This window comes from Oncorhynchus nerka, linkage group LG8, assembly GCF_034236695.1.
Source record: "Oncorhynchus nerka isolate Pitt River linkage group LG8, Oner_Uvic_2.0, whole genome shotgun sequence".
In the NCBI taxonomy this organism is placed as follows: Eukaryota; Metazoa; Chordata; class Actinopteri; order Salmoniformes; family Salmonidae; genus Oncorhynchus; species Oncorhynchus nerka.
In genome coordinates this window covers 23,099,955-23,125,732 of record NC_088403.1, presented here as the reverse complement: position 1 = coordinate 23,125,732, position 25,778 = coordinate 23,099,955, and the positions used below count along the sequence as shown (strand labels likewise).

Sequence of the window (25,778 nt, the reverse complement as noted above, 5' to 3'; positions counted from 1 at the left end):
CAACATATAGCCAACTTTGAGAATAAAGTAGGTCTCCCCTCCCCCACGAACAGTAGTAATTCTGTTCTGTTTGAACGGGTCTTGTAAATTTCAGATGAGCTCTAAAAAAGACAACACTGTCTATTGTTCCAATAAACCGCTTTGGAGTGCAATACCGTTGTTTCTAGTAGAGGGCGCTGCGTGGCAGTACGAGCTCGAGGCCTCAGATCTTTTTGTCTGGAACTGGATCCCGCTGCCGCTCTACAGTGTGTGCGATTGCTTGGAGCCGCGTCCGTAACACACTGTCAAACCACTCCAAACGAACACATTTGATACCAAAACTATTAATTTAACATATTTTACAATGGCAGTTTTAGTTTGCCGTTGAAATCGGTCGTTATTCTGGCTAAGTGTTTATTACAACTTACTGAATCGGCTTGTTTTCTGTGTGTAGCTGTGCATCAGTCTTTATTAGCGAGCTGGCGCTCTTCTTGCTATTAGCTATTTCTTTAACTTTTTTAAACACTCAGCTTCGCGAATGACTGAGCGCCGGCGGAGTATGGGATCCTTGGTGTCTTAGGAAGCGAGTGAGTGGGGTTTTAACCGTTTTTACATGCAAAAACAATGGCAAATTCGACGGGGAAAAATGTACTAGATCAGCGAAGGAAAGGACTGGCTTTCCTGGACGAGCTGCGGCAATTTCACCGAAGCAGAGGGTGAGAATGGGGCGTTTAAATACACCTTTAAACATCATGTGCATATGACTATGGATGCTTACAAACAATTAGTAATACCATTCTCCATGTATTTAATGATTTTTTCCTTCAGATCGCCGTTCAAGAAGATTCCTATCGTGGGTGGGAAAGAGCTGGATCTTAATGCTCTCTATATCAGAGTCATTTCGTTAGGTGGATTTGCTAAGGTGAGTGCAACTAAAAGTGCATTTTCGCACTCTCGGTTTTCAGTGAAGTCTTCAGTGAACCGCTAGAGAACTCTCTTTCGGCATCCCGAAGAGCTATTTCATACTAAAACCGCGGTAGGAGAGAGAGGATTGCGGTCGGCCTTGTGCTAGTTTGCCATCTATGCAATGTGGTGGCTTGTGTTGTGTATGGTTTGAATTGAAAGTCCGTACGGTAGCTGCATTGCTCGGAGTCTGAGTGCAGTTAGAGCAACTCAAAATTAGCGGGCACGTTTAACATCGATTATCGGCACAGAGCACTGGCTAGGAAGAACTATTCGCCGCGGGCGATAGTTAACATTTTGTGCAACTATATTTTTTTACGATAATTTGGGGGAAGCTAGTTATTCGCATTAGCCATCTTTGGCTCAATGGCTGAAGACACATGTAGGCCGCACACAGGCCTATTTATTGAAAACTGTAAACGTGAAAACAATTACTCAAATAAAGACTGCTCGCCATCATTGTTACTAGCATTGTGCTGAAGCGGGTCATCGCTGTCTCGGGCTTTGGTAGCTACCACATTTAGTCTGCACGCTTGGCTTGCCAGAAAAGTAATGTTAGCCAGATTGCTAACACTAGCTAGTAAGTAAGCCATCCAGTTCAAGCTGTAGCTAGCTGTGAGTTGTTGCTTGCGGTGATAACTAGATGGCTTGCAAACATGGAATAAAATACACAGTTCTAGCTAATAAAAGTAGCTAACATTAACATCTTATTAGATGCTAATCAGATTGTTTGACTGTCTTATCCATATTTTATGCATCCTGATATTGCTTAATTGAAAAATGTATAATAACAGCCTCATTTTACTTTACAGGTTTCTGACAAAAATCAGTGGTCTGAGCTGGGTGAAGATTTTAACTTCCCAAGGAGTTGTTCAAATGCAGCATTTGTTTTAAAACAGTACTACCTTCGGTAAGTGGCATGGTCTTGCATTAGCTACTACACTCAGGCAGCATGTGGCAAATGTTTACAAATTGTGAGAGGCTGGAAACAGGAAAGGACCATGCAACAATCCAGCATCGCTGACAGTTTTTAAAGATGTTGAAAACAAAAACACTATACTGGACCTTACACTGGCTGCAATGTTTATACATCAAATCATACTGTTATGAGGCAACATTTAGTACATTTTAGTGGGTTAATGCAGATCACTATTTTATATATATATATATATATTATTTTTTATATGCCGTCTTACTACTGGGGATTCTGCCATACATCTTCTCTTTGTAGATTTAAACTATTACTAAGGGACATGAACTGGGAATGCTTTTTAAATGGTCCGTGATTGGTGTGTTACTGAATGCTGGCTGGTCATTTGTCATTGAATAGGCTAGCCGTTGCCATAACTATGCCATCAACAGCACGTTACCCTAAACACCTTTTGCCCTCGGTGTAGATGTTTCACCTTTTGCCCTCGGTGTAGATGTTTCACCAGCAGCAAGCCTGTGGACAGTGTGGAGCTGCTTCTCTACTCAAGTCTCCTTTTCCCTCCAAAATATTGCCATCATTGCCACGGCCACCTGCTTTTAAGAGGAAGGATCACATTCACCAGTCTAACCTGGAGGCTGTTTATATAACCCTGCTTTGCCAGTTAGTTGAAGCGGCATATCTTTAGTAATCCTGTTGCATTAATCACCTTCACTTTTTGGGAATGGTTGAAAGAGCAGTAGCTCAATAGTCTACAAGTATCCAATCATGTAGGCATGTTAAATTCTAAACAAGGTTCACTCAGACTACCTAAGTGGCATACCTGCTTACAGATATGGCTTATGAATTTGAACAACTTGGCATAGGCCTGAAGATGTTATTGCCGTCCTCTCTTAAGTCATCATGGGATTTTATATAGGCCCAACATGCAGAGTCAATGATAGGCCAAGCATTGTAATGAAGTGTTTCCAAATGGTGCTGGTTATTCCAGCATGTTTAGCAAAGGATTTAATTCTTGGCATCAGATGAACAATAGTAACACTTGATACCCTATAAGAGTTTATTGAATTCAAGTATTTGAACATTAACTTCCTGATTTGATATTGGGTAGGCAATTTCACCCTGTGAGGTTGGGTGCAGAATGTTCTAGCCCAGCTGCAACACCTGATTCTACCAATGAACAAGGCCTAAATGGTCTTCAACCAAGAAACAGGTGTGTTGCTGCTTGGCTAGGAACAAAAGCCTGCACCCAGTGAGACTTTTTTTTTTCTCCCCTTTCAAATCGTCATTTGAAGAGTCATAGGCTAACTTATGATATAGCTCAACGCAGGGCTCTGCAATGACTATTTTACTCGTATATGTGTATTGTGATATTTTATTTAGGAGCACCAGTGTGCCGAGGAGAACGAAGGATTCTAACATTAATTACTTCAAATATTTTTTTGTTGCGCTCCTAAATTTCTGTGTTTACCTGGCTACATTTTCCAACTTAGGTGCACATGTGCTCTTTGTAAAAAAAAAATAATAATTAACACATGTCAGAGTAAAGCCCTGTAAAACAATATTTGACTGAAACACGGAGCTGTAAATAGCCTAACTGACAGCAGGTTGGAAGGAGCTGTTGGGAGCTGCCCAGATGCATTACTTATTTTGCTTCATATATTCAAACAAATGCACAGGCCTAACCTATTTCAAGCCTGCATTTGACCTCGCTCCCTTAAACTTCTCCTGTGTTTTACCCCATGACACACCCCACTCGAATCACATGTTAGTTGTAGACTAGAATGGTCAAACTTCTATTCCTTGGAAGGTTTCTTTCACAGCTTATATAGGTATATATATCTATTTATTTTACCATACTCCTGTGTCTTTACCAAACAAAAAATTGAATTGACCAGGTTAAGACCGCCTTCTACCGTCAACTCAAACTGGTTTAAGTGGAAGTATGTATGTAGTCTCTGTTATAGGGCAAGCAAGCCTGTAACAGTGAAACTTATTGGAACCAAAGAGCCCTTTGGTTTAGCTGGGAGGGGTATCTCAATACCAACGCGGTCTTAAGGGCAAACACTGAATAGTCAAATGTATTGGAAGTAGGAAGTCCTTTGTTTGCTTGTTGGTCTTCTTGTACCACTACTTAAATTGAACGTTGCCAGGGGCAAGGCACTTGTCATTGAAAATAGTAAATAATCCTGCAACCTGGGAACCTGAGCAAAACCGTAGTTCAAGTGCAGGAGAGGATGTCTCTTAAGACTGAGATGCTGCTTGTGAATAGACTGTACCCAACATGATGTTGTTAACACTGTGATGCCCATGCCAAAATAAGAGCTGGATTAGAACTACATAGCTGTTTTCTTGCATACGTGAAGTCCGAGACAATCAAGTTGTCTCATTGGCACAGCGTTGGCTAGTGAGATTAGCCTTGGCACCTGAACAAAGGTGAAACGTGGCCACAGCGTCTATAGATCCAGAGTTACAGATATCAGGGGACAGCAGGGTATGCCTTTCTCTGATGCTAAATAGAGGGTGCTAAAATGATTTAGCAAAACTCATGTATCAGCAAGCTACAGAAAACGCAGTCTGCAAGCGAGTCTGCTGCAACTTTGGAAATGCATGTTATTTTTTGACAAGGTCAACAGTTTAAACCAGTGTCATATAAATTAGGGCTGTGACGATACAACGATCGTGATATTTTTTTCCATGGCAAAAATGGAAACGCAAAGCAGACATCTCTTTGGTCCTTTAAAAACTTGCTGTTTGTGAAGTATTGTGTTTTTATAGCTTGGAAAACACAGCGAACAAAAATAAACGTAACATGTAAAGTGTTGGTCCCATGTTTCATGAGTTGAAATAAAAGATCCCAGAAATGTTCCATACGCACAAAAAGCTTGTCTCTCACATTTTGTGCACAAATTTGGTTAGATCCCTGTTCGTGAGCATTTCTCCTTTGCCACGATAATCCATCCAGCTCATGTGTTTGGCATGTTAAGAAGCTATTTAAACAGCATAATCATTACACAGGTGCACCTTGTGCTGGGGACAATAAAGGGCCAATCTAATGCCACAGATGTCTCAAGTTATGAGGGAGTGTGCACTTGGCATGCTGACTGCAGGAATGTCCACCAGAGCTGTTGAAATTTCTCTACCGTAAGCCGCCTCCAAGTCGTTTTCGAGATTTGGGCAGTGCGTCCAACTGGCCTCAGACTACATGTATGGCATCGTGGGCGAGCGGTTTGCTGATGTCAACGTTGTGAACAGAGTACCTCATGGTGGGGTTATGGTACGGGCAGGCATAAGCTACGCACAACGAATGCAATTGCATTTTATTGATGACCATTTGAATGCATAGAGAGATCATGACGAGATCCTGAGGCCCATTTGTCGTGACATTCATCTGCTGCCATCACCTCATGTTTCAGCATGATAATGCACAGCCCCATGTCGCAAGAAACTGTACACAATTCCTGGAAGCTGAAAATGTCCCAGTTCTTCCATGGTCTTCATACTCATCAGACATGTCAACACCCATTGAGCATGTTTGGGATGCTCTGGATCGACGTTTATGACCACGTGTTTCAGTTCCCACCAATATCCAGCAACTTCGCACGGCCATTGAAGAGGAGTGGGAACACATTCCACAGGCCACAATCAGCAGTCTGATCAACTCTATGCAAAGGGGATGTCACACTGCATGAGGCAGATGGTGGTCACACCAGGTACTGACTGGTTTTCCAACCTTCAACCCCTACTTTTTTTTAAAGGTATCTGTGATGAACACCTGTATTCCCAGTCATGTGAAATTCATAGATTAGGGCCTAATGAATTTATTTCAATTGACTGATTTCCTCATATGAACTGTAACAGTGAAATTGTTGCATGTTGCGTTTTTATATTTGTTAAGTATAAATGTGAATCTGGATGACATAAGGATGTTTGTTTCCAACTTTTGGGCTGTTTTCCTAAACAAGTTAAATCCGCTTTGTGTTCTGTTTCCTTGCCACAATAATAATGAGTATCGCGAGACTTGACTGGCAAGTAAGGACCTAACTTTGTGTGTTGGACAATGAAAACTATAGAAAGTCTGCTTGTTTGCAATTTGATTTCAGGTGAAGAGCCATTTGCTTAGGTTTTGTTCTGGTTTTCCGCCACAGCGTGAGGTCACAGCTAGCTCTCTCCCTCAGTATACCCCCTTATTTTGTCAGTAGTGATCTGCTTGCCATGTCTTTCTCTTGACTTAAAAAAAATAAATAGTAAAACCTTGTCAGCAACAATAGCTAGCAGAGGTTTTGAATCACAGATAAAACAGTCCATAGAGGTGGGGATTGGAGATGTTGTGACTAGCGAAAGCTAGCTGAGGTAGGCAACACTACTACTACTACTACTATTGGCCTAGGATTGGGCATGCTGTCCCAATTTTCTTTGACTGCGGTAAGCTCTCTGCAGATCACACAAAGAAATGTTTGAAAGTGAGACAAACTTTTTAACTTTGCATCAAGCAACCTACACCAGCGGAAAATGTATTTTAGGGGGCTGACAAAATAAACTTACCCACCATTCTCGTTATGTTAAGCATAGTCTTGAGCTCAAAATGTTTCCTTTTTTGTCTAATGGCATTATTTTACCTTTGTGATTCCCACCTTGATTGTAGTTGTTAGCGTTCTTCTCAGTGTAGTTTACCATCGTCTCCCTCAGTCTAGTTTATTGTCCTCAACCGAGTATTTGGATTTCACTCACCCCCACTCTCAGTAGTGGTCTGTATATAGTGCTTCCATTTATTATTTTATCAGCAATAAAACCAGCCTATTGCTTGATGTAGCTTTAGGCTACATAATCTGGATTTCTAGTGTTGCTCATTGGTCCCTGTTGTATGCCTCCATGTTTAAGAAGTTGTCTCTGTCTGCTCAAATGAATCTGCAAGCATTTAATTTTCATGGTATAGTAATATATATTCACCTATTTATAGAATAGTAGTAATGCCAGTTTACTCGATCTGATTGTGTGCTTGTCCAACAGAGGGCACCCAATTTTCTCTCTCTCTCTCTCTCTCACACACACACTGAGGCAGCCTTTATTGAGAGGGTTGCTCTTATGTCCTATCAGCTCTTGTATGATCCGGACGACCTTATTACATCAGTTTGCAAACAGTCACCATTTGCAGTGTTAGATCTATGGCTTCAGTTGCTTACATTTTTGTGTGCCGTTCATGTTAATTGAAAAAGGGTCATCTTGTTTAGATTTTTTTTTGCTGGGGACAAAAAACAGGTAAGAGCCCTGTTACACCTTAATTGCTTTTTGAATTTTTTTTACATGCTGATCGTATGACACCTGCGATGATATAATTTTTATATGTCAACTTGATTAGACACTGATAAAATGAGAAGGCCTCTTAATTCTGTGATGTTTTTCTGTGGCACACTGGCTGTTGTCTTGTCAGAATAATGGGAGCTTTTTGCCAGCCATGTATGAAAAGGGAAGTGCAGACATTAGCAGCTGCAACAGAACCCCCCCCCATGCAGCCTCCCCTTCTGCCCGTGCCCAGACAAGCGTGTGATGACGCTATGCAGAGCCGGGGCCCCTCCTCTCCAAACGGAGAGTTGGTGTATTTATAGTCCAGTGTGTCACGCGCCGTGAACGGGGGATTACCTTGGCCGCTGCGAACCAGCAGCAGCACTGGGACTCCGTTCAGATTGGAGCTCTCACTCTGACTCACGGCAGCACACACACTCCGCGCTTAGCCAGGGCTTTCCACGCTACCACTGGTGAGGTATTTCCTGCTGCCACCACTGCGGCATGTGTGTCTGTGTAAACAAATATTCAATGTGCAGATGTGTTGGTCCCACCCTACCTAAACGTGTGAGAAACGGCTGCAACACTTGTTAGACATTAACTCAAGTAAGGTTTTGCAGGTTTTTTGGTAGATTTTTTTCCTTTTGTCTTTCGACCGAAGGCTATCAGTCTTTGTGTTTTATTAAAACTCCCTCTACTTTTCTGCACCTCTCCCCAGCCGAGCGGGTGGTCATTTGAATGAAGACATCACCCCAGTGTCTAGAATATTCTGTCTGTGCTGGTGATAAGATCATATCATCCACAACTGTGTCACATCCGAGCTGAATATAAAAATATTAAGGAAGACTGGTATTGGTTGTGACTCTTGATAAACTAGTTTGCCCTGTCCAATAGGGTACAAAGGATTCATGACTTGTACTCTGCTTAAACACTTGCACTGTCATGCAGATGGTGTAACACATGTCTTTTGATTTGAGTCAGCTAGGCGTAAACATAATTATTTAATCATAACCGATGGTCTCTATGTCAGAAACTTGAATTGGATTGTATCCCCCTCTGGCAGTATTTTTCACTTCATGCTTTGTCGTGTAGTCATTCATATTCACTCTGTCGATTTGAAGTAGGCGAGAGACATTGGTTGTGTTGTAAGCCCCGTTTGTAGTTTGTTCCAGTCGGCAGCGGCTGAGTAGTGGAATTGCTTTGCAGCTGGGGTTGAAATAGGATGTGGGCACAGATAGCCTGACAACATTAGTGTTGTCTGTAGGAGAACTTTGAAAATGGTAGGAGTTCACAGAAGTAAGCTTGTGAGACTTTATAGGCCAGAGTGTAGCCTACCAGTTTACTTGTGTGATTGCAAGCATTAACCAAATTCCTCAGTGGCTGTCATAAAGAACTCCATTGGCAAATTATATGGTGGGAATGTGCCAGGGTGTCCAGTTCTGTTATCAGGGATTTGGAGGCACAACAGTTGGTGTTTTTGCCATAGTCTAAGGATGCAGGACTTATCCTAGTTTGGCAGATTTGAGGATCGGGTGAAACAGGATTATTTGCTATAGAGGCCATTTCAGATTAGATTTTGGGAATAGGTGGGGTCTTGGATCAGTCACCCTTTGAGCGTTAAGTTCTCTTTTGTCTACAGATATTTAGAAAAGTATGAAAAAGTCCATCACTTCGGCGAGGATGATGACGAGGTGCAGCCTGGGAACCCGAAACCATCTCTTCCAATTGGTGCAATCCCCTGCTCCTATAACTACCAGCAACACACTGTATCAGGTAAAGCTTTCCCTCTCTTTTATAAAGTGTCTTCAAACAACCACAAAGCAATAATTAGCTACATAAGTTTGGCCCAAATCTTCTTGGTTGGGCCAAGACTTGAAATACAATTAGGATTCTTGAAGGGATGGCCCCATATTCTGTATACATTCTGTATACTTCTGGCCCTTCTTTGGACACTGTGTTAACAAACCTCCAAATGAGTTTCAATGCCATACAACATTACTTCCGTGGCCTCCGACTGCTCTTAAATGCAAGGAAAACTTAATGCGTTCTCTTCAACCCATCGCTGCCCGCACCCGCCCGACCAGCATCACTACTCTGGACAGTTCTGACTTAGAATATGGACAACTACAAATACCTAGGTGTCTGGTTAGACTGTAAACTCTCCTTCCAGACTCACATTAAGCATCTCCAATCCAAAATTAAATCTAGAATCTGCTTCCTATTTCGCAACACAGCCTCCTTCACTTATGCTGCTAAACATACCCTCATAAAACTGACTATCCCACCGATCCTTCGGCGATGTTATTTACAAAATAGCCCCCAACACTACTCAGACTTCATCCAATTTGCTATCACAGTGCCATCCGTTTTGTCACCAAAGCCCCATATACTACCCATCACTGCGACCTGTATGCTCTCGTTGGCTGGCCGTCACTTCATATTCGTTGCCAAACCCACTGGCTCCAGGTCATCTAAGTCTTTGCTTGGTAAAGTCACGCCTTATCTCAGCTCACTGGTCACCATAGCAACACCCACCCGTAGCACGTGCTCCAGCAGATATATTTCACTGGTCATCCCCAAAGCCAACACTTATTTTGGCCGCCTTTCCTTCCAGTTCTCTGTTGCCAATGACTGGAACGAATTGCAAAAATCACTGATTCTGGAGTCTTATCTCCCTCATTAACTGTAAACATCAGCTGTCAGAGCATCTGTAAATAGCCCACCCAACTACCTCATCCCATATTGTTACTTTTTTTGTTTGTTGCTCATCTGCACATCTATCATTCCAGTGTTAATGCTAAATTATTTAGGAACAATGTGTTAACTGCCTTGTTCAGGGGCAGAACGACAGATTTTTACCTTGTCAGCTCAGGGATTCGATCTAGCGACCTTTCGATTACTTGCCCAACGCTCTAACCACTAGGCTCGGCTCAACTTTTTGGGGGAGGGGGGGGGGGGTAAGATGGGGAAAAAGCTGAGTCGTGGGGCAGGTACACCTGACTAGCGTTAATAAACAAGGTTACGTTTAACAATTATAGTGACAGTAACTATGTAAAACGGGCAAATATGATATTGCGATACTCTACTGTATCCATACTGTGAGGTTACGCGACCACCCTTTGGTGGATTTTGGGATGCTGTGAAATAAATAAAAGTAGCCTTAGGTCAGAGGACAACCTTGGTGCAAGTTTATCAAGGGGGATATTTCTTCAAGTACATTTCTTCAAGTATCGAGTGATGGGGCTGTTGAAGAACACCGCCAACTCTGAATTTGAGTCAACTTTACGACTCAAATGGAGTCAACATTATGGCCACCTTCAGCACTGAACTTCCTCTCAACTAAGTCTCTCTACTCAAAGCACTCAAATTTGTTAGTCATCTGAATGTGCATATACTGCAGGCTTGTTTGCTTTGTCCTTTCAGACAGTTTATTGCACCTCATAACATAATCATAGATTCATCAAGATAGGATTTGGCAGCTCTTCTCCAAATGTTGCAATTTAGTTAGTCATAATGGTGCTGCTGGCCTGCTCCTACGGTAAAGCCTGCTCCTACGGTAAAGCCTGCTCCTACGGTAAAGCCTGCTCCTACGGTAAAGCCTGCTCCTACGGTAAAGCCTGCTCCTACGGTAAAGCCTGCTCCTACGGTAAAGCCTGCTCCTTAAAGTGAAAGCTTATGGTAATACGGTTATACAGTTGCTTGAAATGGCCAAGTGGGTGCTGAAAGTTCATTCCTCCATTTTTTTTTTTGGGGGGGGGGTAAAGACAGCTCAAGAGAGGAGGATGTTAGCAAGACAAGATCTTAAAATGTATGATGAAAGTAGCTAATATACCAAGACAGACGAGTTGTATTAGGATTTGTCTTTGAGCTGTTGAATGGTGTGCTTCAGAACTGAGACGCAATATACTTCCTTACTGTATTAGGTCTGCTACATTTATACTCCTTTTGTTTATGCACAAACATATGGGCCTTTAAACCTGAGCCCTGCCACCAGAAGCTCATATCCTCCGTCATATGGCGGTTGAGATAATTGTTTGAATAATCTTGGACTTTGTATTAGAATTTTTGTCCAATCTTGCCCAGGCCTGAGAGTCCCCCATCAGTAAGAGTGTATCTGAACTGAGGTTGTCATGTCCCCAGGCATGCAGGCAATTTGCAACCGTGTGTTACCATGGTGCTGTGTGATGGTGCATTACCACCATACACGCTGTGTGTGAAGTAGCTCTAGTTCAGGAGTCCTGTCAGCCACACACACACACACACACGTGTGAAACAGATGCAGAGCTGGCGGCTGTGAGGAGTTGGCTATTTATATCCCGTTTGATTGCACTGTAATCAATTTCAAATAACTGAAATATGCTATACAATCATTGCCATCCCAGCAAAGTTATGCCAAGAGACTGAGGCTTCAGGAAGTTGCACTTGTTAACGCCACCCCTGCATGTGACTTTAATCACTGTTTCCTATCTTTTGAATGCATATTCATTATCAGGCAGGTGTCCCAGTGCATGCAGTTGCAATCATTTTTCTGAACAGTCTAAATAAACTCATAAATCATCATTTCTCAAGGTCTTTATAGCACAACATTGTAATATTTTTTAAATGTTTTCATCAGGCTTTCTTTACATTCACTTTGAGGTTGAAATTACAACTGGATTTGTGGTTGTTTTTTGTCCCCAGACTATCTCCGCCAAAGCTATGGGCTGTCCATGGAGTTCACGGCCCCATGCGACTATAACAAACTGGTGCTCTCTCTCCTGTCGGGCTTGCCCAATGAAGTGGACTTCGCAATCAACGTTTGCACTCTCCTCTCCAACGAGAGCAAGCATGCCATGCAGCTGGAGAAAGACCCCAAACTCATCACGCTGCTGCTGGCACATGCAGGCGTCTTCGATGACTGTACGTCTTCAACACCTTTAAATATTCTTCATTAGGATCCAAATGTATTTTTTCAGGACAGTAATTAGAGATGTATGGGTGTTTTTTGTCATCTTTGTCTTGTGGGAACTTGGTGGGGGAACTGTTGACACTCGCACTAATGTGCTCATTTTCCCTTTTTGGGCAAAGTGGAAATGGGGAGAAAGTTGTTTATTCCCTTTCATTTGCCTGTATGGAGACTAGATGAGTTATTACCTCCTTGGTAAACTTGTTAATTTAGAGTTTGAAGCAAAATGCAAAAATCCAGGCTTCAGCGCAACAAAATGTGAACACTGCATTCCCTTCAAGGCACTGCCATGGCAGAACCTTTTTTTTTGTTTTGTTGTTGTGATCCCTCAGGTGTGAAAATACCTTCTGTCTCAGAATGTAAGGGTTGGAATGTTCTCTCTTAACGGTACTCTTGTGAATTTGCAGCACTAGGCAGCTTCTCCTTTGTATTTGGGATGGACTGGAAGGAGCAAACCTCCCGGGACTTCATGAAGGTAGATTTAACTGACTCACTATATATCTATATTATAGGTTTGTAACTTACTAGGCTTTTGGTCAGAGGGAGAAAAAAAATAGTTGCCTCGCCTCCAGCCGTTCAGGGATCTTAGTGAAATACGGTGTGTTGTCTGACTTTGCGGGAGTACATCAGCCTTAACCGCTCTTGTTTTTATAGCAATGCATCTTTTCGGAAGTCAGTATTTCAACAATAATCTGTGAATATGATTCTACAGTTCTGGAAGGATGTGGTAGAGGATTCTGAAGTCCGGGACCTCATCTGGGACAAGACCAGCCTGACACAAGGTAAGCAGCGTATGCTGACAGACCAAATTTCAAAAACCCATTGCACAATAAAATATTTATTTCACAACAATGGGGAAAATATTAAGTCAAATAAATATTTCGACATTGTTTAGTGAACTTTCTGTGTAATAAAGTATTTGAAGATTTCTCATTAAAAAAGATACTCTTAATGCCATTGCTCTGACATGAAGATGTCCTTGGTGGATCAGACAGTCACTGTTCTTTCTGCTCTTCTCCCAGTGACAGACACTACGTCGGGGGATGAGCGCTGGGGCGCCCTCTTCCACCCTCCACGCAACCTAGGCATCGGCGACATCGAGGGTCAGCGGGTCCTGCAGGTGGGAGTCATCCTCCGCAACCTCTCCTTCGAGGAGGCCAACGTCAAACTGCTTGCTGCTAACCGCACCTGTCTGCGGTTCCTCTTACTGTGCGCCCACTGCCACTTCATCTCCCTACGGCAGCTGGGATTGGATACACTCGGCAACGTGGCCGCAGAGGTGAGGCGTTTCTACTGCTAGAATATTTATGTTCTGAAAGTTAATATTTTGTGCAGTATTGAGCTATTTCATTACATGAATTAGTACTATTCAGTATAATATTGTATAATGTTAGACAAGGCTGTAGCTGTCCAAAGCATTTGTGTTATTGATGATTCTATGAGTTAATATCTGTTTTTTCTCACAATAGCTTCAGTTAGATCCTGTTGACTTTCGAACAACCCACCTAATGTTTCACACCATCACCAAATGTTTGATGTCAAGGGACAGGTTCTTGAAGATGAGGGGTGAGTGTCAGAGCCCGTACTTTATCTTTTTCAGTGTCTTGGTATTTTTATTACAAATGTCAGATATATTTTAATGTCACGGTCCTTTTTTAATGTGAATGGTACTTCATGTCTTTATGTAAGAACAGTAAGCATAAATTGTGATAAAAGTATAGATGATTTTCCCAGAGCCTGACCATTTGTTCCTCCTCCCCTCAGCCATGGAGATCCTGGGTAATCTGAGCAAGGCGGAGGACAACAGCGTGCTGATCTGTGAGTACGTGGACCAGGAGTCATACCGGGAGGTGATCAGCCTGCTGTCGCTGCCTGACCTCATGCTCCTCATGTCCTCCCTGGAGGTCCTCTACCTGCTGGCCCAGCTGGGGGAGATCCCCTGCAGCAAGATCGCCTCCGTGGACAGGAGCATAGGTGAGATACCAACAACCTAGCCCTAACCAGGGTACCAGTAACCTAGACCCTAGTCAGGATTGAGGATACATGCAGTAGTATAAACAACCAAGCCAGAATGGAGGGGCTGGAGAACCATCTAACTGAGATAAAGTGTAAGTATAGCATTAACAACTTGGCTAATCGAGTGTTTGGGTATTGTTTGATTAAGTATAGTCTCTTAGCATGGCACAGCAACCAAGCTGCATTAATTATCAATCAAACTCGTTCCGCAGAAGATATTCGTCGTCTCTTGGAGGAATTGGAAATTCAATGATTTTCAGAATTGGGAAATCAAAAATAACTGTCATGCAACAATTTAGACACATGTTATTAAACTGTATATTTCTGTCTCCCTGAGCAGATCTGCTGGTGCGGCTGGTGTCAGTGGACCTGCACACGTTTGGTCCGGATGCTCTGACGGCCGTGAGGCTGATGGAGCACCAGGCTGCTGGGCAGAGCCAGGTGGCTGATGTGCGGCCGCAGCTTGTAAACAGCTGCCCGCTCCGCTGCAGGGCGCACCCATCCCAGGTGAGCATCTTAACACTTAAACCCTGTCCCCTGATCTTCAGGTGCACATTGGAATTAAACTAAGCCAGGTTATAGTCATGTTGTACATAAAATCAGAATTCAGAGCAAGCTGTGTGAGGGCAATAATTAGCCATATGGTTTAAAGGAACAGTTCCCCGAGACAATGGCCTGAGATTATAGGCTCAGCTCTGTGGAGCCTTGCTCCTTGTCGTGTACGTTGGAGTCTGATCGAAAGCTGACTGCTCATCAGTTTACGCCTCCCATAAGCCTCTGCGTCCACCCTGTCTGTAGAGACGTTCCATCTGTTGGTTATTTAGAAACATGGGTGATCAGGCAAAATGGTGTAAACCCGTGTTGTATGCAATCAATCAGCTAAAGTTGACGTTGGCATTTGGTGCTAAGAATAATTCAAGTTCGGGTAAACATAGCAGTCTGCTTGTACAGTACTGTCGCTGCTCCCTAGTGGGCAAAATGAGGAACAGCACACTAAACACACCATGTAGGAAGGGAGCACTGTTCTGCAGATTTGACCGTTCAGTCTCACATCAGAACACAAGTGTTTCCAGCGTCGAGAATGGGTTTATTCAAAAACTTTCGTAAGTTTATCAAATTAGACTCACTAATTATGTAATCTCTCACTTTAGCAGCAAGAGTCCCTGTCCAGTCCACTCCTCCTCCTGGTATTGTTGAGCTAGATGGGGAGAAGTTTACAGTGCAGTGGTGAGTCCCTCTCTCACACACACATCCTCTCATAGTCATGCTCTCTCTGTGACACCTTCCTGAGTTCCCTTTGTCTCCACCAGGCTGAACGCCCACTTCGAGGTGAGCGGTGAGAGCTCAGTGTCGCGTTCAGAGATGTACTCGGAGTACCTCACCACCGGCAGCAAGATGGGACGCGCTGGCATCTTGGCCTCCCAAGGCTTCCTCAAATGTCTACGGTTGGTTGGCATAATCCCATATTAAATCAATCGATTTCTTTGAAAATCGTCATCATTTAGAGAACACACAACTAGAAGTTTACAGTTTTTTTTTCTTCTCCCAATTGTGGTCCTGGAAGCCTTGTATTCATGTTATGTTTTCAACCAAGAAATCACCCTATGGACAGTAGTGATCCAAATTCAATGACTTTGAGAAACATGATTTACAAGGTCTTAGTGTCAACTGCACTCACACCGTGTCTCTCATTTTGTAGGACCATCTTCCCAAACCACACAGTGAAGCGGCTTGAGGACACCAAGCCCAATGCTCAGGCACACATACATGTGGTGGGGGTCAAACGGAGGGCCATCCCACTACCCATCCAGCTGTACTACCAGCAGCAGGCTAGCCCCACACCAGGGCCCAAACATGACGTCCCTGTCGACCCACAGGCATCCCCGTCAGGTAAACTCACTGTACAACTTACTACAGTTTCCACGTACCTTGATTGTTATCACAACAAACGTCAGACATAGTTGCTGTACATGTTGTCTTGGAGTATGGTGAGACATACTTTGCAGTTGTGTGAATTGGACCTCAATCAATGATTCTGTGTTCTTTGTTGTCTCTCTGTGTTTACACTTTGTCAATTGGTATCCTGGTTTTGCCCGGCCTCCAGTCCCCAGCCTTACTGCTAACCCGGCAGCGCCGCAGGATGGTGTACCCCTCCCCCAAGCGGCTCAGACTGTTCCTCGGCTCCCCCTTCACCACCAGGCCTCACCACATCAGCACCCCCACTCAGCTCAGCAGGCCAAGTCAGCGGATATCCTCAAGACGGCCATGGTCCAGAGCTCCATCCCCACCTCTGGCCAGGTGGTCCAGAACCACAGCCCCAACATGGCCCAACAGCTCCATCATCAACAGGTCATGGCGCCTACCGGGACCCCCGTCACACTGTTCCAACAGGTACAGCAGGGCCACATCTTCACGGCGCGGGTTCAGGGGGTGCCCATCGCCCAGCGGCCGCCCCTGCCACACACTCCCTCCTCAGTACCCCAGGCCCTCTCCCAGGGCACCCAGCAGGAGACGGCTGTGTTCTCTGCCCCCCCGCACTACGCCGCCGTGTCTGCCCCCTGCTCCTCACTGCAAAACTTCCAGGTGGGCGGGGGACAGGTGTTCACCATCGCTGGCGTGTCCAACGCCCAGGGCTCCCGTGTCACTTTCCAGAACATCGCCCCCAAGCCTGCACCCTCGCAGGCCAGCGGATCACCAACAACCACTCATAACCAGCAGCAGCAGTCCAGCGTTGTCATCGTCAGCCCCAACCCCCAGCAGAACCAGGCCTATGCCCCGGCTATCCATCAGATTGTTCTGGCCAACCCCTCCACCATGTCTGGTGGCCAGGCCATCCAACTGGCAGGACAGTCTCCCACTCCTTCCAACCCCCCACCCTGCCCTCCCATTATCGCTCCACTACCCCAGGGCCTGCCCTCTCCTTCCAACACACAGATCCCAATGCAGGGCTCTGCTTCTGTCAGTCAGATGCTGTCGGTCAAACGGCAACCACAACAATTGAACCCCCAGCAGCAGTTTCAGATTCAGGCCCAGCCCCTGCCTCAGCAGCAACAGCAGCCCCCCCAGCCTACCTCCACAGAGTCCAGCCTGATCAAACAGTTACTGCTTCCAAAGCGGCCCTCCACGCCGGGCGGCAAACTCATCCTGCCCGCACCCCAGGTGCCTCCCCCTAGCAGCACGCAGCGTGCCCCAAGCCCACAGGTGCTCTACCAAGTGGCCTCACAGGGCCAGCCTCAGCCCCAGCAGCTCAATGTACAGCTGGTCCCCAGCCAGCTCCAGTCCCCAGGGGGGCCTCTCCAGACGGTGCAGCTCATCTCCACCAGCAGCCCCGCCACCATCATCCAGGGCCAGGCTCCTGGTGGCCAGGTCACCTTCACTGTGGTGCCCAATACAGGCTTCACCACTTCAGCTTCTGCAGCCGCTGCCCAGATCAGCCAAGGAGCCGCTGCACCAGGCCTGCCAGCGGTCCAGACAGGCAACACCCTCCACGGGCCACCGCCGCCCTTCAGGGGGGACAAGATAATCTGCCAGAAGGAGGAGGAGGCCAAGGACGCCACGGGTCTGCACATCCACGAACGCAAGATCGAGGTGATGGAGAACTCCTCTCTAGCCGATGGGGCTGGCACCAAAACCAGAAACGGAGACCTGGCAGGGGCTGCTCCAGGGGCCAAGCTGCTTAACGGGAGGAAGTGCATGGACTCCAGTCTACCTCCATACCACTCAGGGAACAGCCAGGGGGCCTGCGTCAATGGACCGGCCAGCGAGAGCTGCCCCACCAACGGGAAGCAGCCCTCTGGCCCGGCTAACCCACAGGAGGGACACGTCGACCCCAAAAAGGCTCTCGTCAACGGGGTCTGTGACTTTGAGAGAGGGGACGCCTCCACCGCTTCCCACTTAAGCAAAAACATTCCAAATCACTTCGCTTCCAAACACTTGGGGAACGGGGAGGTGGGTCCTCCTCAGAAACTGCATGGGGCTCCCCAGGAGCCCTCTGTCCCCCAGCAGGATACTGCCAAAGCTGAGCAGGCAGAGCGCCTTGCCAATGGGCCTCAGGCAACAGGCCCCTTCTCTAACGGACCTATGGGGCCGGGGCCTAACTACACTCTGCCTGCTTTCAGGCAGCAGCTGTTTCCCACTGTCACTGTAAACTCCCAGGGCGCCACGGGGCCAGGGACCCTGCCGGCCAATGGTTTGAGTGGCGAGGGCCGTGCACTCAAGAGGCCGGCAGAGGAGGACAAGGGGGCGTCTGTGATTCCCTGTAAGGTGGGAGTGAGGATCATCACCATCAGCGACCCCAACAAGGCGGGCTGCAGTGCCACCATGGTGGCCGTGCCTGCTGGAGCCGATCCAAGCACAGTAGCCAAAGTAGCAATAGAGAATGCCACGCAGCAGAGGAACTGCTCCACCATACAGGCATCCAGCTCTACGGTGAGTTTCACATAGCTCAACAATTTGTTTCTTGTCCCAGTTTTGCAAGCTGTGTCAACTAGTTGGCTAGCAAGCTCATTAGATTGCTGACTTATCTTGAATACTTTATTGGATCACTGACATTCTTTTCCTGCTGGTAAAACATGTGACTCCGTTTTTCTTCACAAACATAAAATGCAGGACTCGACATTAACGCTTGTTCTCTTGTCTGGGGACAAATAAAAACAATGCTTGGACAAGAAGAATGTAGATTGAAGTTCAGACAAGAGTAATAAAACACATTTTTTCACATTGAACAATTACTCAGATCAGAATTGGATCAGAGGTCAACATTGGAATAATATTAAAATCTATTTTTTTAATGTACATTAATAAAAAAAAAGCCTACGTGTCAAAGTATAGATGATATGCATGTTGGCTACAGCCTCGTGTCCAAACCGATGCTGACATGAGGAAGGCACCAGAAAATGTAGCCAAACTTTTATGAGACTTTTAATTACATAAATAAAGGCTGAACAGTCATGTTTGACAAATATAATGAAGGGTCATTAATGTCTAAAGGCTTGATTTGACATACTCCAGGCACGGTTTGTTCAGATCAAATGGTCACAAGACCGGGCCTGTTGCGCACCGCACATCACCCACTTTGAATCTGAGTGGAGGCGTCTGCATTTTGAAGCTATTTAAAAGGCAATCCCACCACTTTTTGACTTCATTCATCATTTCCAGTGTATACATGTGTGAAAATAACACGTTTCTACAATCTGTGGTTACAGAGAAGAGAAGTCCTAAATAAATGCTTCTCTGTGACATCACAGGGTAAGATTAAAAGTTTTAAATTGTCAACCTGCAATGTGTTTTTAGCCCAAGGGAGGTATTTTCTTGCTCCCCACATCACTGTGAATCTGTTTGAAAATCACTGTTAAGTAATCTAGTAGAACTTTTTTACTTTAGTTTTTTTCTCTACAAATGTATAAATGCAGTGTTTTCACATATGTTGACACTGGTTTTTGTGCTAGAGATAATGAACATGAGGTTGGTGGAGTTGCCCTTGATCCATAAACGTAATTGTTTGAAACCTGGATGTTTTGTCATTTTATGACGAATGTCTTACCTTGTTTCAAAGTATCCAAGCATAATCCTAGTCATATTAGTAACCCATGCTAGTCGATCAAATCAAATGTATTTATAAAGCCCTTCTTACATCAGCTGATGTCACAAAGTACTGTACAGAACACCAGCCTAAACCCCAAACAGCAAGCAATGCAGGTGTAGAAGCACGGGGGCTAGGAAAAACTCCCTAGAAGGGCCAGAACCTAGAGAGGAACCAGGCTATGAGGGGTGGCCAGTCCTCTTCTGGCTGTGCCGGGTGGAGATTGTAACAGAACATGGCCAAGATGTTCAAATGTTCATAGATGACCAGCAGGGTCAAATAATAATACACAGTGGTTGTAGAGGGTGCAACAGGTCAGCACCGCAGGAGGAAATGTCAGTTGGGTTTTCATAGCCGATCATTCAGAGTATCTACCGCTCCTGCTGTCTCTAGAGAGTTGAAAACAGCAGGTCTGGGACAGGTAACACGTCCGGTGAACAGGTTAGGGTTCCATAGACACAGGCAGAACAGTTGAAACAGAAGCAGCACGGCCGGGTGGACTGGGGACAGCAAGGCGTCATCAGACCAGGTAGTCCTGAGGGAATGGTCCTAGGGCTCAGGTGGAGAGGTAGAGCGAGAGAGAAAAATATACACTTAAATTCACACAGGAGAAATACTCCAGATATAACAGACTGACCCTAGCCCCCCGACACACAAACTATTGCAGCATAAATACTGGAGGCTGAGACAGGAGGGGTCGGGAGACACTGTGGCCCCATCCGACGATACTCCCGGACAAGGCCAAACAGGATGAATATAACCCCACCCACTTTTTCAAAACACAGCCCCCACACAACTAGAGGGATATCTTCATCCACCAACTTACCATCCTGAGACAAGGCTGAGTATAGCCCACAAAAATCTCCGCCACGGCACAACCCAAGGGGGGGGGGGCACCAATCCGGACAGGAAGATCACGTCATTGACTCAACCCACTCAAGTGACGCACCCTTCCTAGGGACAGCATGGAAGAGCACCAGTAAGCCAGTGACTCAGCCCCTGTAATAGGGTTAGAGGCAGAGAATCCCAGTGGAGAGAGGGGAACCGGCCAGGCAGCAACAGCAAGGGTGGTTCGTTGCTCCAGTGCCTTTCCGTTTACTTTCACACTCAATCATAGGACCTACTAAAGAGATGAGTCTTCAATAAATCATTAACGGTTGAGACAGAGTCCGTCTCTCTCACATTGTCATAGGCAGACCATTCCATAAAAATGTAGCTCTATAGGAGAAAGCCCTGCCTCCAGCTGTTTGCTTAGAAATTCTAGGGACAGTAAGGAGGCCTGCGTCTTGTGACTGGTGTACGTGTAGGTATGTACGGCAGGACCAAATCGTAAAGATGGGTAGGAGCAAGCCCATGTAATGCTTAGTAGGTTAGCAGTAAAACCTTTAAATCAGCCCTTGCCTTGACAGGAAGCCAGTGTAGAGAGGCTAGCATTGGAGTAATATGATCACATTTTTTGGTTCTAGTCAGGATTCTAGCAGCTGTGTTTAGCACAAACTAAAGTTTATTTAGTGCTTTATCCTGGTAGCCAGAAAGTAGAGCATTGCCGTAGTCTAACCTTGAAGTGACAAAAGCATGGATTAATTTTTCTGCATAATTTTTGGACAGTAAGTTTCTGATTTTTGCAATGTTACGTAGATGGAAAAAAGCTGTCCTTGAAACAGTCTTGATATGTTCGTCAAGAGAGATCAGGGTCCAGAGTAATGCCGAGGTACTTCAGTTTTATTTGAGACGACTGTACAACCATCAAGATTAAAGTTGATGCATCTAGATCTCCCCTTTATTTCTAACATATTTTCATCTGTCACATGAAACTGCTCACGCATGCGGTGTGCTTTGGAAAAAAAGTGTGTGGTTGTATTTGTAATGTTGCAATATTTTATAGGCTACCAAGGTGGCCAACCAATCTCCAGGAGAGCTTTAAAGGGGCAGTGTTGTAATTTGAGACTGGCTTGAATATGCAAAGAAGCCTATTGGCAGAGTGTAGCCTACATTTGTCTGATTCTCTATGGTAAAAAAGGTAGTCATGCATTTTATTTTGAAAAGTGGATGGGGGGGGCTTGAGCTTTTGAACAAGTAAAAAATCTGAACACACTTATCCAAAGGACAATCGGTCAAGTCCTTAAATGTGTAGTTGTAGGTGGAAGGGTGCTATCCATCACATGCAACTACAAGGCTTTTCTGTTGCTGTTATTTGGGAAAATCAACTGCATTGTGATGAGTAGGGTTAGAGGCCATTTAATGATTTATACAGACTGACTTGTTTTATGTTGCACTTATTGGATTGGCAGGTGTGTGTGATCTTTCATGTCATCGTATAGCAATGCAAGGCTTTTACAAGCAAATTACTTGCATGAAACAAGATTAATGATGAGTCTTCAGGTTCTAGGACCTTGAATAATTTATTCAAAGTCTGTTCATATTTTTGTTTAATTCATTTCTGAATAACTAATAAGCAAATTGTAGGTTATTCATATTTATTGTATCATATTTATTGTAAGCAGAGGGTAGCTAGGCTAAAATCTAAATGAATTTCTTCAATTAGCTTAATTTATTTTGTCATACTTTTTAAAAAGGTAAAAGAAATACAAAAAAAAATGTTTTAGACTTGTTTGTTTTATTTGGGAAATAGTAAAACAATCATACAACACAAAATATCACTTGCTTATTTGGTCTGATAAAGCTTTGCCTGGTTTTACGCAGCTTCCGCCAACAGTGGCTCAGCCTGTGCAGGCTGGCAGCTCCAGCCCCAACGCCCCCCTTCCTGGGCCACAAGCCATGGTGGCACCCCCTGAGCAGACCAGGAAAGCGGGACAGAACTTCAAGTGTCTGTGGCAGTCCTGTAAACGGTGAGTCAATCTCTGGCCATATTGACTTGACCTACTTAAAGAAGTCCTGTGTTGTGAAAGGTGTGTTCATATCATGGCTAACTAAAACTGCGTTTAGACAGGCAGCTCAATTCTGGTATTTTTTCCACTAATTGGTCTTTTGATCAATCACATCAGATCTTTTTCAGAGCTGATTGATCAAAAGACCAATTAGTGGAAAAAATATCAGAATTGAGTCTGTGGCCTGTTCATTGACTGTCCCATTTATATCCGTGTTGTTCTTCCAGGTGGTTTGAGACGCCGTCTAGGGTGTTTTACCATGCAGCCACGCAGCATGGTGGCAAGGAGCTGTACCCAGGCCAGTGCCTCTGGGAGGGATGTGAACCTTTCCCCCGACAGAGACTGTCCTTCATAACCCATCTACAGGTAAGACTACACCTTCTCAATCTATCAGTCCATGTTTGTGGCTTTTTACTGACAATTATCCTATTTTCTTCCTGTAGGATAAGCATTGTTCTCGAGATGCCCTATTGGCCGCACTAAAACTGGAGCAGGAACCGACACAGACGCAAGACTCCAATCAGAAAACTTCCAAGTATGTACCCTCTGGTTAGTTTAGCATGCTAGTGCTAATGTCCATTCTGGTGATGCTAGAATGCGCTATGTGTGGCAGACTCTTTTGCATTGTTCCACAGGCCTCAGCCAGTGGCAAGCAGCACTCCAGCACCACGAGCACAGAAAGCTATTGTCAATCATCCGAGCGCAGCCCTAATGGCACTACGCAGAGGCTCTCGGAACCTGGTGTTCAGGGACTTCACTGTGAGTATGGCTAAGCTTAGCTGTTTGTTTACACTGAAGGTGTCTGGCTGGCATTTGACAGAATTGTATGATTTTATACGTGGAAATAAGATTTAAGATGTTAATCATTGCATTCCTTGACTACTCCATATTTATCATATATTCCCACTTGGAAATCTTTTGTTATCAATGTATCTTGTAACTGATGAATTTCACAATCCTTTTCCTTAGGATGAAAAAGAGGGACCAATGACCAAACACATACGACTAACTGCTGCCTTAACGCTAAAGAACATCGCCAAGTATTCAGACTGCGGTCGAAAGTAAGAACTTTTTTTGTATCCATTCACAACTACAGAAGGGTCTTCTGAGGACTCCTCGTGCTGATTGATCGGCGGGATGAATCATAATCAATTAAACCTATGTTTATTTACTGTTTCATGGATAGTATGTAATGACAGCTTCCTATCTTGTCTTCTCAGGTTGGTGAAGAGGCATGAGAGTCACCTCTCTGTGCTGGCACTCAGTAACATGGAGGTCTCCACAACGCTCGCCAAATGCCTTTATGAACTGACTCGCTCTCTCCAAGCTTGAGTCCAAAAGGGCAACCCCACCCCCAAAAATAGGAGAACCATCCTTCAGGGGTGTCATGACAATGGGGCACACAGGTGGGTAACACCAGACCATGCCCTTCGGACTCCCCTCCCGCACCCCACTGTGCTCAAATCCCCCCCCATCTCCTTCACAAAACAAACTGCCACGGGGTCTTCCACCAGCCGCCCAAGAGGGGGAGCTCTTTAGACTGCTGCCCTGAGGGACTCTACTAATGAAACCCTAAATACGAGCACATTTTTGTAATCCTGGGACTGTTTGCAGAGAACTTATTTGAGTAGGAGTGGCAGTTCTTTGAGGAGTTTTGCTTTGCCGAGGGAGGGGAGAGGCTAGAGATGGGGGAGGGAGACACAGCTGCAGGAGACTGGCTCGATTGTTTTTCTTTACAACTTGGTAGCGTGGTTTTCTTACTTGAGTCAATATATTTTCACTTATTTATTATTGAAATGAATACCATTACAATTAATGAAAAGAATCTTGTAAATATTTGTGAATATATATATATAAAGAAAATCCTCTCATGCCGATACAGCCACTGGGGAACTTGCTCTGTGGAGAAATAGAAGCATTACTTTGGTAGAATCTAAGTTTTTTTTTTTTTATGATCCCTGGTTACTTGTATCTAATGTGATTCTATACTCAGCAGTGGATGAATGTACTTAAAACCTGTAAATACTTCTGCAAAGGTACTGATGCTGTAAAGTTAAGGGGGGGAAACAGTTTTTTTTTGTGGAACTGACTTTTTTTTGTATTATAATACCTTGTAGAACTCATTTTGCTGGCTGAAAGAGTATGGAATAATATATCTCATGTCATTTTGTAGAAGAAAATAATATTGAAGGTATTCTCTCACCCCTCACCCCCAACATGTATCCACTGTAAACGTTTGTCATTGTACGAGCACAGTGCGCGTACATTTTTTTTTTTTTTTTTTGTATTTGTAAATTGGTTTAAATACATGGAGTTTTATACAGGTTTTCTCCTGTGTTCTTTGCTTTATGTGCAGGTATATTGTCTTCACTACTTTTTTTCTATGTTAATATAGTGTGGCGTTTTATTGTACTATTTTTTTCATTCTTAATACCATGCCACATTCCGGCTCACGTCCTCAGACTATCCTCTCTATGGTGTGTTGTGTAACATTAATGACTGCCTGTTAGCGTCCGAGCGGGGCAGCCCACCCATCCTCATTTCTGCAGTGTCAGTAGGATGTGCTATTATACATAGACATAACAGTCTGTTAGATTGGCTTTATTTACTTTGGTGACTGTTTATAGTTTTTAAATAAAAGACTGAACAATTTGTCTTTTTGGGGCTCTTGATTTGTGGTGTGAGGCAATGGGTGCCTCTGTTCCACAATGTTAGATGGCTGTGATCATCCACTTTTTAAATACACACATTTTAATGGAAAATGTTTTCCCCTAAATGTGTATATTCTATTGATCAAATTACAACAAAGTTGAGCTGTTTTAGAACGTTTCTTTCCTTGATCATCTCTCCCAGTGGAAAGTGGATCAGAATGATTTTCTATCCCAAACTACCTCAATTGGGTATATATGGCTCTGAGTGTAGCTTACCTTTTACTTCTGATGGCCTGTCATTGAAGTTGTCAGTCTCTTGATACTGTTAATGAAATGACAACCTTTTAGCCCCCATGCCAGTTACTGGTATAATTGTTTCTAGTCATTTTATTGCATATAAATTCCGTTGAATTGAAAAGAGGAAAATATCAATGGTTTCTTGAAAATATTTTAATATCATTGGCAACTAAACAGTGTTCCGGTTATATCTGGGACCGGAAACAGTTGAAGGATTTTTTTCCCTAGTGTAAAGTGTATTGCAGCG

The 25,778-nt window shown here is 44.4% G+C and overlaps 1 protein-coding gene across 1 annotated transcript; it reads left to right on the top strand.

The window, feature by feature from the left end:
• The first annotated feature begins 70 nt into the window (after positions 1 to 70).
• Positions 71 to 25,235, top strand: LOC115132969 (AT-rich interactive domain-containing protein 2-like). The gene is given in 22 exon segments (XM_029665726.2): positions 71 to 695; positions 808 to 901; positions 1,755 to 1,852; positions 8,793 to 8,926; positions 11,834 to 12,052; positions 12,506 to 12,573; positions 12,811 to 12,880; positions 13,121 to 13,377; positions 13,568 to 13,664; positions 13,863 to 14,072; positions 14,455 to 14,580; positions 14,583 to 14,621; positions 15,266 to 15,341; positions 15,425 to 15,559; positions 15,814 to 16,004; positions 16,219 to 18,542; positions 22,399 to 22,544; positions 22,811 to 22,949; positions 23,027 to 23,118; positions 23,219 to 23,342; positions 23,553 to 23,644; positions 23,804 to 25,235. Coding segments are annotated over 22 exon segments (4,935 nt in total). The 5' UTR covers positions 71 to 603; the 3' UTR covers positions 23,916 to 25,235.
• The last annotated feature ends 543 nt before the right edge of the window (positions 25,236 to 25,778 follow it).